Raw genomic sequence first — 12861 nt, 5'->3', positions numbered from 1 at the left:
AGGATCCAGTGACAGTTCCACATCACTTTGCTGATAATTCTAATGTTGCATAACCTGAATCATGGGAAACATCAGAGAAATACAAATTAAGGACATTTTATAAAGATTCAAGGTCAAAGCTGGGCGCTGTGGCTCACACCTATAATCCCAGCACTTTGGGAGGCCGAGGTGGGCAGATCACCTGAGGTCAGGGGTTCGAGACCAGCCTGACCAACATGGAGAAACCCTGTCTCTACTAAAAATACAAAAAAAATATAGCCGGGCATAGTGGCACATGCCTGTAATCCCAGCTACTCCAGAGGCTGAGGCAGGAGGATAGCTTGAACCCGGGAGGTGGAGGTTGCTATGAGCCAAGATTGTGCCATTGCACTCCAGCCTGGGCAACAAGAATGAAACTTCGTCTCAAAAAAAAAAAAAGATTCAAGGTCCAGCAAGTCAAGGAAACACTGAAGAACTGTCCTACACTATAAAGAGACTGAGAGACATGACAGGTAAATGCAGTGCATGATTCTAGACTGGTCTTTTGCTTTAAAGGACATAATTGAGGTCATTAGAGAAAATGGAATGGGGTCTGAGGATTAGATGGTAGTAACATCAGTGTTAATTTCTTGATGTTGGTGGTTTTATTGTACTTATGAAGGAGAATGTCCTTGTTGTTAATAAGTATATCCTAAAGTATCAGGGTATGGAACATCAGATTGACAACTTACTCTTAAATGATTCAGGATAAAAGAGTTCCTTTACTACCCTTTCAACGTTTCTGTAATGTACTTTTTTCTTCACCTTTGCAGGTTTTTTGTTTGTATTAATTGTGGAAGAAATTACTCTGGCTGCTCTAGAGATAAGATTATATGCATGGCAAGAGTGAATTCCAGCAATTCTTTTAGGAAGTTGTGGCCAAAATTTATATGAAAGATATTATGTGCCACTAGGATGATAATGGTGAAGAGGAAGGAAGTCATGGTTTCAGGGTTTCTTTTGGAAGTAGAATCCACAGAACTTGCTAATAGATTAGATATAAACAATGCCTTATTATCATTAGTGACAACCAGTGTACTGCAACAGAACACTGGACCAGTATGTGAGAAAGCTGAGTTTTTGAGTTTGGACCAGTAGTCTGATCTTTCTGAGCCTCACTTTTCATCTGTTAAATGGAGATCTTAATATCAGCCCTGTCTGAAGAGTCTAAAAAGCACTCTTTTTAATAAATTGAACATTTAAACATAAGTATTTTTGTTTTGTTTCTGAGACGGAATCTCGCTCTGTCACCCAGGCTGGAGTTCAGTGTCGTGATCTCGGTTCACTGCATCCTCCGCCTCCTGGGTTCAAGCAATTCTCCTGCCTCAGCCTCCCGAGTAGCTGAGATTACAGGTGCCTACCACCATGCCAGGCTAATTTTTCTATTTTTGGTAGAGATGGGGTTTCACCATGTTGGCCAGGCTGGTCTCCTACTCCTGACCTCAAGTGGCTCACCTACCTTGGCCTCCCAAAGTGTGATTACAGATGTGAGCCACTGTGCCCAGCCAAACATAAGGATTATTATTCCCTGAACTAGACAATGAGCCTCTTAGAATCGAACCTGTGACTAATGTATCTAGTATCTTGCTCAGTAAATATTTGCTGAATGACTGAATCCCTAAGGACTAGTTATTTATATTTAAATGGGGCCAGGCGCGGTGGCTCACGCCTGTAATCCCAGCACTTTGGGAAGCCAAGGTGGGTGGATCACGAGGTCAAGAGTTCGAGACCAGCCTCGCCAACATGATGAAACCCCGTCTCTACTTAAAATACAAAAATTGGCGTGGTGGCAGGCGCCTGTAATCCTAGCTACTCAGGAGGCTGAGGCAGGAGAATCACTTGAAACCGGAAGGTGGAGGTTGCAGTGAGCCAAGATCGTGCCACTGCACTCCAGCCTGGGTGAAAGCAAAATTCTGTCTCAAAATAATAAATGAATAAAATAAATAAGTAAATGGGCTTTTTTTTAAGGTAAGACTTTAGAAGTACTTTGCTAATAAATATTCTTACAGAGAAGTTTCATATAGTGTCTTCCGCTATTTTAGAAGTATGAAGCTTGGAAAATATATCTTGAAATTTTTGTTATCAGATCGATGAGGTCCTGAGACAGGAAGACAAAGCTGAAGCCATGTCCGGCCATATTGATCAGTTTCTGATAGCCACTTTTATGCAGCTAAGACTCATCTACAACACACACATGGCAGATGAGAAATTGGAGAAGGACGAGATCATCAAGTTGTATAGCTGTATCATTGGCAACATGATTTCGGTAAGGGCACCTCTGCAGAATTTCAGCTTCCCATCAATCTCTCAGCCTACAGAGGTTCAAAAGCCAGAGTCCATGCAGATGTTGCAGTGAGTCCTGTGTCACTTGGTATAATTTTACATGCATTGTATATAGCAAGCTACTGATGGCTTCCATTGGATGTTTGGCTACACTCCATCCCACCTTACTGTTAGGATATAAAGTAACATGCTTACAGACTACCTAGCTTCTTCCGGCCAGTTTCTTCATCAGGCATGGTAGGCCATAGCTGCCTTTCCACAGATAAGTATGGTTATATTAAAAATGCTAATTAGCCTGGTTTGATCAGTATACATTGTATACATGTGTTGAAATACCACTCTGTATTCCATAAATTTGTACAATTATTACATGTCAACTAAAAAGGGAAAAAATTTGTCAATGTTTTACCTGTAGAGCAGATTATAAGGATAATGAAGACATTCTCACTCAGATTTCAATATTCTTTCTTAAACTGGGGCTAAAAGGGTGGACTTAATGACACCAACTAGCCAGAAATTACAAATTTGGCATAACAATAAATAATTTCACATGTAAAAACAAATACTTTGGCCAGGCACAGTGGCTCACACTTATAATCTCAGCACGTTGGGAGGCCGAGGTGGGTGGATCACAATGTCAGGAGTTCAAGATCAGCCTGGCCAAGATGGTGAAACCCCATCTCTACTAAAAATACAAAAAATTAGCCAGGCCTGGTGGCGGGCGCCTGTAATCCCAGCTACTCGGGAGGCTGAGGCAGAGAATTGCTTGAACCCAGGAGGCGGAGCTTACAGTGAGCCGAGATCGTGCCACTGCACTCCAGTCTGGGCAACAGAGCGAGACTCTGTCTCAAAAAAAAAACAAAAAATTTCACAATTAGAAGCACACCGATTAATTTTGCATATTACTAGAGGCTTGGGGGAGTATGGTGATTTTGTTTTTTCTTTAATACTCTGAATTTTTACAAATATAACATAGCCGGGCGCGGTGGCTCACACCTGTAATCCCAGCACTTCAGGAGCCCAAGGCAGGTGGATCACGAGGTCAGGAGATCGAGACCATCCTGGCTAACACGGTGAAACCCCATCTCTACTAAAAAAAAAAAAAAAATACAAAAATTAGCCCAGCATGGTGGCGGGTGCCTGTAGTCCCAGCTACTCGGGAGACTGAGGCAGGAGAATGGCGTGAACCGGGGAGACAGAGCTTGCAGTGAGCCAAGATCACGCCACTGGCACTCCAGCCTGGGCGACAGAGGAGACTCTGTCTCAAAAAAAAAAAATACAACATAATTGAATATTTATCAGAATATGCCACCCACATTTCTTTACTCTCTATATTGAGTTTTACCCCTCCCTGACACAAGTATGTCTGGATAGCTGTTTCAGATAGAGAGCCTTGCCCGGGAGGCCTCCACTGGAGTACTAAAAGACCTAATGCATGGCCTCATCACCTTAATGCTGGATTCTCGGATTGAAGATCTTGAGGAAGGACAACAGGTCATCCGCTCTGTGAACCTCTTGGTGGTGAAGGTTCTGGAGAAGTCAGACCAGACCAACATCCTGAGGTATATCTGTACTCTCAGCCAATAGAGCCTGGGGCATCCTCTCTTTTGTCTACACTTAGAGACCATAATGTCCGTAAGTCAACTTCCTAGGCAACCAAACAATCATAATCAACTTCCTAGGCACACTTAAAGTTATAGCTACATCAGTTATAACTACATCAGTTAAAACTTTAAGTGTGCCTAGGAAGTTGATTTATTACTCTTCTTCATCATGGACCAAAGGTATTTTAGCCTGAGACCATAGCTAAAACTAGTAAATACTTAGTTAGCCAGCCAATATCATGCATTTTCTATAATAGGACTGTAAAGTTTGTCAGTTACATTTTTCTTGTACATTTCAGGTACATTTTATTCTTTCTCAGCTACCAATGACAATGAAAAATAGAGTCACAAACCTTACACTTACCAAGTGGTGACTTAAAAGGCTTAAACAATGTTTATTTTCTTAACTGAATGTCAGGTAGTCCAGGACAATTCCTGATCCATGACCTCTCAATTTATTAGATGAATAGAGTAATCTCACTTGCCCTTTCAACTGCTGATTCTAATTGGAATGCAGGTTTGAAACTTAATGCTGTTGTGTTGGGTTTTTCTTCCAGTGCCCTACTTGTTTTGCTCCAAGACAGCCTGCTAGCAACAGCCAGTTCTCCCAAATTCTCAGAGCTTGTTATGAAGGTGAAGTTGAAATGATTTGATCTCTTTTCTTTCAAAGATGCAATCACTTTGTTAAAAGTATGGGGAAAGAGGAATTGGAGCTAAGAAAGACATAGGCTCAAATCAACCAAGTCACACCTGAAAATATATTTTTCATAATAAAAATATTAATAAATTTGTAAAAATTTAGCCAGGTGCAGTGGCATGCACCTATAGTAGCAGCTACTCAGGAGGCTGAGTTGAGGAGATTACTTGAACCCAGAAGTGAGCTTGATCATACCACTACACTCCAGCCTTGGCAACAGTGAGACCCCATCTCTAAAAAATATATATATATGGTTTTTTATATATATGTGTATTATATATATGTATATATGTATTATGTATATCTTAATATGTTATATATGTACATTATATATATGTATATAATACACACGTGTATGTGTGTGTGTGTGTGTATATGAATTGGTCTTCAGTTTTTCCCTTCCTACAATTTATATTCTAAGTTCAGGCCTAAACAGTTCGTGGCCTCAAACAGTGAAAGGGAGGAAATATTTTGTAAATATTTTACTAATTCTCCAAGGATCAAAAGGAAAGAAGTTTGAAACAGATTTCATTTATTTTTGGGAAAAAGATATCTACAGCCCTATGATATTTGGTCTCTTTTGTGAAAGAGACCAAATGAACATATTTATAACACTGTAATACTGTTATTACACTGAATTAGTATCAGATATTTTGTCCCCTTGCATTAGATTTGGTTAAGCAACATGAACTACTTTACTCTCAGGAACGAAGGAAACCCAAGAGAGAATTTCTACCAGGTTAAATGATGGCCCCTAGCTCTGGGGAGTGGGAAGGAGTAGAGATGGATGATTAGATGAATGACTGGACACACTTCAGCTGGTGTCATGGTAGAAGTGATTAAAAATTTTCACGTTTTAGCAGCTGAACTTGAAAGATATGATGTGCCACATTTATAGCCCTGGCCATCTTTTAGAAGTGAGCTCAAAGCTTAGGGAAGATGAATGGTGACAAATTATCCTCATTCTTCAGTCACTCCTTCTAACTCTTTTATTCTTTTTTCAATAGTGTCTCTGGAGAATGGTTCGACTGTTGCCTGATACCATCAATAGCATTAACCTAGACAGAATTCTTCTGGATATCCACATTTTCATGAAGGTCTTCCCCAAAGAGAAACTGAAGCAATGCAAAAGTGAATTTCCCATAAGGACCCTAAAGACCCTGCTACACACCTTATGCAAATTAAAAGGGCCCAAGGTGAGTAAGAATCGCAACTGGTCTCTGAGGGAGCTTGAGAGAAAATCATGGAAATGGCAGTGCTATCAGTCATGCATGTGTCTCCCTCAGATCCTGGACCACCTAACGATGATCGACAACAAAAACGAGTCTGAGCTGGAAGCCCATCTCTGCCGGATGATGAAGCACAGTATGGACCAGACTGGGAGCAAGTCTGATAAGGAAACAGAAAAGGGAGCATCTCGAATAGTGAGTGGCCTGACTTGAAAGATTGAGGGACATGAGGCTACACCGGAAGTGATCTTATCTAAGGTGTAGGTCACCAGGATATGCTTTCCGAAGGTCCAAGGTGAAGGCTCATGGACTGGTTGAATCAGTCTCCTGCTGTGGTGCAGTAACCATTTCCACCTTGAAATTTTAACATCTAAACTAAGTATAACCATGTGTTTTTTGGTCCCCAAGAAAGATGCCTAAGGCATTGGTCACCAGATAAATAGCTAGTTCTGCTTAACATGGAAAGAATGTGTCAGTTCCTTCTCCATCAAGTTGAGGTGGAAATCTGAGACTGGAGGCATTCAGTAACACAGAATGTTAGTGCTTCTGCTGCAAGACCTGCATCATTGGTGCATCTGTTATCTGTAGGAACATACCAATAAGGCCCAGATTTTGAGATATTTTCTGTTCATATCCAACCATCAGTTCCTAATTAATAACTCAAGTCTAACCAATTCTTCCTATGTCTTTAAACTTTTCAGGATGAAAAATCATCAAAGGCCAAAGTGAATGATTTCTTAGCTGAGATTTTTAAGAAGATTGGCTCTAAAGAAAACACTAAAGAGGTGAGAGTGAAAGGGTTAAGCAGAATAGGGGTCTGCTTTATGGTAAAGGGACACTAACATTCATCCCCACCTCTTCCCTTTTCGTGTTCACCAGGGACTAGCAGAGTTATATGAATATAAGAAGAAATACTCAGATGCTGACATTGAACCATTTCTGAAAAATTCCTCACAGTTCTTCCAGAGCTATGTCGAAAGAGGCCTTCGGGTGATTGAGATGGAGAGGGAGGGCAAAGGTCGTATTTCCACTTCAACAGGTATGGTTTCCTGTTATAGCTCCAGGAATAAGCTCAAAATAGCTCCTAGCACAGGAACCTGAAGTTTTGGTTGGTTTAAATTCATATCCATGAACCTCAATACTTAATGGTCACCAAATGGCCTTCCCATTGCTATATCCAGTGGTCAATTCTTAGCTACCTGAATTGACCCATCATTAGTATTTGACAGTGGTAAATAAATTGTTCCCTGCCCTTGAGACAGCTTCTTCACTTCGCTTCCAGTTCTCCATGCTGTCTTGTTTTCCTCCAGTGTCACTGGCTATTCCTTCTTGGCCTTTGACTGATTCTTGCTCACTTGCTCTGACCTCTTTTTTTATTTATTTATTTTTTCTTGAGATGGAGTTTCGCTCTTGTTGCTCGGGCTGGAGTGCAGTGGTGCAATCTCGGGTTCAAGCTATTCTCCTGCCTCAGCCTCCCGAGTAGCTGGGATTACAGGCATGCACCACCACGCCGGGCTAATTTTTTGTATTTTTAGTAAAGACGGGGTTTCTCCATGTTAGGCTGGTCTGGAACTCCTGACCTCAGGTGATCCGCCCGCCTCAGCCTCCCAAAGTGCTGAGATGATACTCATGAGCCACTGCGCCCGGCCTCACTCTGACCTTTTAATGTGGACATCCCCCAGGGTTCAGTCTATGGTTGTCTTCTCTCTTTCTCTTATTTCCTTAATGAGTTCATCTACTTTCACCACTTTAAATAACATTTAAATCTCCAGCTTAGACCTTCCTGATTTCCAAACTGCTATATCCTACATGATATCTCCACCTGGGTTTCAAATAGATTTTTTTTTTTTTTTTTTTCCTTGAGAACGGAGTCTCACCCTGTCACCCAGGCTGGGGTGCAGTGGTGTAATCTTGGCTCACTGCAACCTCCGCCTCCCAGGTTCAAGATTCTCCTGCCTCAGCCTCTTGAGTAGCTGGAACCACAGGCAGGTGCCACCACACCCAGCTAATGTTTGTATTTTTAATGGAGATGGGGTTTCGCCATGTTAACCAGGCTGGTCTTGAACTCCTGACCTCAGGTGATCCACCCACCTTGGCCTCCCAAAGTGCTGGGATTATAGGCTTGAGTCACCATGCCCAGCCTCACATAGACATTGTAAACTCTACATGTCAAATACTAAAGTCCTGGCCAGGCATGGTGACTCACGCCTGTAATCCAGGACTTTGGGAGGCTGAGGCGGGCAGATCACGAGGTCAGGAGTTCAAGACTAGCCTGGCCAATATGGTGAAACCCTGTCTCTACTAAAAATACAAAAATTAGTTGGGTGGGGTGGCGTGCGCCTGTAGTCCCAGCTACTCAAGAGGCTGAGATAGAAGAATCACTTGAACCCAGGAGGCGGAGGTTGCACTGGGCCGAGATCACATCACTGCACTCCAGCCTGGGCGACAGAGCGAGACTCCATCTCAAAAACAAACAAACAAAAAAACTAAAGTCCTGATCGTCCCGTAAGCCTGATCCATTGACTTTTGTTTTGTTTTGTTTTGAGACAGTCTCGCTCTGTTGCCCGGGCTGGAGTGCAGTGGTGCGATCTTGGCTCACTGCAACCTCCACCTCCTGGGTTTAAGCAATTCTCCTGCCTCAGCCTCCCGAGTAGCTGGGATTACAGATGCCTGCTACCATGGCTAATTTTTGTATTTTTAGTAGAGACGGGGTTTCACCATGTTGGCCAGGCTGGTCTTGATCTCCTGACCTCGTGATCCGCCCACCTCGGCCTCCCAAAGTGCCGGGATTACAGGCGTGAGCCACCATGCCCAGCCGATCCATTTACATTCTTCTCCATCTTGGTTGATGGCAACTTTATCCTTCGAGTTTGTTCAGATCCAAAGCTTTTGAGTCTTCTCTTCCTTTCCGTCAGGAAATTATTTTGGCTCTACCTGCAAACCATATGCAGAATTCATCCACACTTCTCATCTTCACTGCTACCACCTTGGTGTGTGTGTTCTCTCTCATCTGTATTACTGTACTATCTTCCTGCTTGATCTCCCTGCTTCCACCCTGCCTTCCTCTGTTCTTTTCTACACATAGCATCAGAATGACTCTAAAGAAACATTTTCCAGAGGCTCTCCCTTTCACTCAGCAAAAGCAAAAGGCCCTTTAAAGGTCTCTGAGGTCCTGTGTTTATAGGACCCGCCAGTGCCCCTAGTACCTCATCACCTAGTCCTCTTCCTGTTGTTTCACTCCAGCCCCACCAGCCCCCTTGTTTCTTTTTGAGTCAGGGTCTCGCTCTCTCACTCAGGCTGGAGTGCAGTGGCGCGATCATGGCTCACTGGGTTCAAGCAGTCCTCCTGCCTCAGCCTCCCGAGTAGCTGAGACTACAGGTGCATGCCACCATGCCTGGCTAATTTTTGTATTTTTTGTAGAGACAGGGTTTCTCCTTGTTGCCCAGGCTGGTCTCTAACTCCTGGGCTCAAGTGATCCACCCACATCAGCCTCCCAAAGTTCTGGGATTTCAGGTGTGAGCCACCATGCCTGGCCTCCCCCTGGTTGTTTCTGGAACACACCAGGCATATGTCTTCTTAGGGCCTTTGCACTGGCTATTTCTTACACATAAATGCTCTTCCTTAGATGGCTTTGTTGCCTAGCTCCCTTTCCTCTTTCACATCTTTGTTCAAATACCACCATCTTAGTGAAACCTTTTTTTTTTTTTTTTTTTTTTTGAGATGAAGTCTTGCCCTCTCGCCCAGGCTGGAGTGCTGTGGCACGATCTTGGCTCACTGCACCCTCCGCCTCCCAGGTTTAAGAGATTCTCTTGCCTCAGCTTCCCGAGTAGCTGGGATTATAGACGTGCACCTCCACGCCCAGCTAAGTTTTGTAGTTTTAGTAGAGGCGGGGTTTCACCATATTGGCCAGGCTGGTCTCCAACTCCTGACCTCAGTTGATCCGCCTGCCTTGGCCTCCCAAAGTACTCCCAGGCATGAGCCACTGTGCCTGGCCAGTAAAACCTTATTGTTTAAAACTTGCAACCTATCCCTCACCCCACCATAGCACTTACACCTCTAACATACTATATAATGTAGTATTTATTAGGTTAATTGTTCAGCATCTGTGTCTAGTCATGCATATCAACATTTTGCCCAGTGATGGACTGCATATATGATGGTGGTCCCATAAGATTATTTATTTTGAGACAGGGTCTCACTCTGTCATCCAGGCTGGAATGCAGTGACGATCTCGGCTCACTGCAACCTCCACCTCCTAGGTTCAAGTGATTCTTTTGCCTTGGCCTCCCGAGTAGCTGGACAGTTGCGTGCCACCACACCCAGCTAATTTTTTGTGTGTATTTTTAGTAGAGACAGGGTTTCACCATGTTGCCCCAGCTGGTCTTGAACTCCTGGTCTTCCTGGTCTCAAGTGATCCCCCCACCTCAGCCTCCCAAAGACCTAGGATTACAGGTGTGAGCCACCATACCCAGCCAGTCCCATAAGATGATAATGGAGCTGAAAAATTCCTATCACCTGATGATACCATAGCTGTCATAATGTCATAGCACAATTATTTTTGTATAAGTTTAGTGTAGCCTAAGTGTACAGTGTTTATAAAGTTGACAGTAGTGTCCTAGGCTTTCACCTTCACACACCACTCACCCAGAGCAACTTCCAGTCCTGCAAGCTCCATTCCTGGTAAATGTCCTATACAGCAGGTGTGCCATTTATCTTTTATACAACATTCTTACTGTACCTTCTCTATGTTTAGATACATAAATACTTAACATTGTGTTAACATTGCCTACAGTATTCAGTACAGTAACATGCTGTACAGGCTTGTAGCCTAGGTGTGTGGCAGGTTATACCAACTAGGTGTTCACATAACAATGAAATTATCTAACAAATGCATTTCTCAGAATGTATCCCTGCCCTTAAGCCACACATGATGATATTTGTTAAATGATATAAATGAATGCAGTAACTAAGTTTAAGCTGAAATGTTACTGCCCCCACAGTGAAAAAGCCCCTATTCGAGAATTACTGCTCACAGGATCTAGAGACAGACAGAAGACTTAGGAGGTTTCAGTTATAGAAAATAGCTATCATGAGCCTTAAACCAAGACAAGACAGACCCAACTGCAAAAGTGCCCTCTCATCAGTCCTATGCTTAGTTCTTTCCGAGTTTAGTGACATTCACCTACTGTTACATTTGAGAATGTGTTTGCCTGTCAAAGCATGTCCCTTTGTGTTTTTCAGACCCTGATCATATCCACTTTCAGCCTGTATCTTGCTGGGCTGAAGCTTCAGTTAAATTTTGTTCTCTTAAATAGGAGTTCTTTTTTGTTTTTGACACCTTAAATTACGCCTTTCCAAGACTTTACAAGTGTTTTTATTTTTTGAGGTTTTTTTGAGATAGGTTCTCACTCTGTCACCCAGGCTGGAGTACAGTGGTGCGATCTCGGCTCACTGCAGCTTCTGCCTCCTGGGTTCAAGTGATTCTCATGTCTTGGCCTCCCGAGTAGCTGGGATTATAGGTGTGTGCCACCACCCCCAGCTAATTTTTGAATTTTTTTTAAGAGACAGGGTTTCACCATGTTGGCCAGGCTGGTCTTGAACCCCTGACCTCTAAGTGATCCACCTGCCTTGGTCTCCCAAAGTGCTTGGATTACAGGCATGAGCCACTGTGCCCAGCCGGGGTCTTTTTTTGTTGCCCAGGCTGGTCTTTAATGAAAAAGACCTCTTAGGAGTTAAAGTGTGGTGTGCAGATTGTCCAACAGTATGCCACATGTAAACATACCATGGTTTGATCAGGGCAGGCATCCTATCCTCGTTTCCAAAGCCCTTTTTGGGGATGTTCAACGTGTGATAATTTTGGCCTAAACAGCACATTTGCAACCCAAGCATATATTCCCACTGATTATTAAATTGATTTTGTGCCTTAGAGTATTCAGACATCTCATATTGCTGGCTTTTACATAATTCTTCATTCATTTTTCACCCCCTCAGAGGATTCTCCTCATCTTTACATTAAAGGAGTCCTTTTTCCCTGGAGTAACCTTTCTACTTTTCTATTTACCATAAGGCAGTGTTTCCTCCCAGTACCTTACCTTTGGGGCCTGTGGAATGCATTTGCATTGATACCAAGTGAAATATTGTAAAGGCCCGCATTGTATCATTGTTCATTCTCAGAAATTTAGGAAGTGTGATGGATTTTTTGTTGTTTTGGTTTTCCTCTCTCCTGCCAGAATATTGATCTTAGTGGTAGGGTTACAGACACTCCAGTTCTATGCCCTCTTTAGATAATTGTTGGACACCTTCTCTTCCCCATGAATACACCATAGCCTTGGACACCTTGCTTCCTTCACAGGTTCAAATGAGTTTCTCCTATGTGACATTGGTCCAAACTTAATCTAATTCTTCCAAACATTTAAGGTCCTCGGGTTTTTCAGTTGGGCAATTACAGTATGCTTAGGAGTAGCTTCAGCTTTTTGGATTGCCCAAGTCAGCCCTGGGATTACTGGAGTACAATCCCCTGCATAACCCAGGATGCAGATGGATGACCCAATTTACATTCTGCCATTCTATATCAGTTTTTTGCATTCTCAAGAAGCTTATATTGTATATTTCAGAGCACCCTTATCACCAACTCCAGGTAGATTCTTGTGGAATTTGTAGTTTTCAAGTATAGGAAATTCTTAATTGTTCTTTTTGGTGGGAGATTAACCAAGGCACTTTAGAAGGGGGATATGTGGATATCTGAATATTCTTTCTACTTTTTCCCCTCTAGGCATCTCCCCTCAGATGGAAGTCACATGTGTGCCCACGCCCACAAGCACAGTGTCCTCCATAGGTAACACAAATGGGGAAGAAGTGGGGCCGTCTGTCTACTTGGAAAGGCTAAAGATCCTCCGACAGCGATGTGGTCTGGACAACACAAAGGTACTGCTCCTTTTCTTCTGTGCAGCTCAGGGAGGGTAGTCACAAGCAGGTCCAAGGCAGGCTGGCCCACAGAGAAGTGGCTTAGTCTTGCTGTAGTTCTGGAGCT

At 43.1% G+C, this 12861-nt stretch overlaps 1 protein-coding gene across 6 annotated transcripts in view; it reads left to right on the top strand.

Annotated features, from left to right (window-relative positions):
• Positions 1-12861, top strand: part of CKAP5 (cytoskeleton associated protein 5) — a 102548-nt gene that overhangs the window by 88912 nt on the left and 775 nt on the right. For all 6 annotated transcript variants that reach the window (XM_001165890.7, XM_009460332.3, XM_024347088.3 and 3 more), the window contains 8 exons: positions 2105-2284; positions 3676-3863; positions 4463-4538; positions 5610-5798; positions 5889-6026; positions 6533-6616; positions 6711-6870; positions 12604-12755. In XM_001165890.7, coding sequence (XP_001165890.1) covers positions 2105-2284; positions 3676-3863; positions 4463-4538; positions 5610-5798; positions 5889-6026; positions 6533-6616; positions 6711-6870; positions 12604-12755 — 1167 coding nt within the window. The remainder of the gene's footprint in view (positions 1-2104; positions 2285-3675; positions 3864-4462; positions 4539-5609; positions 5799-5888; positions 6027-6532; positions 6617-6710; positions 6871-12603; positions 12756-12861) is intronic.

Source organism: Pan troglodytes, chromosome 9, assembly GCF_028858775.2.
Source record: "Pan troglodytes isolate AG18354 chromosome 9, NHGRI_mPanTro3-v2.0_pri, whole genome shotgun sequence".
NCBI classification, from domain to species: Eukaryota; Metazoa; Chordata; class Mammalia; order Primates; family Hominidae; genus Pan; species Pan troglodytes.
This window is presented reverse-complemented; position numbering and strand designations above follow the sequence as displayed.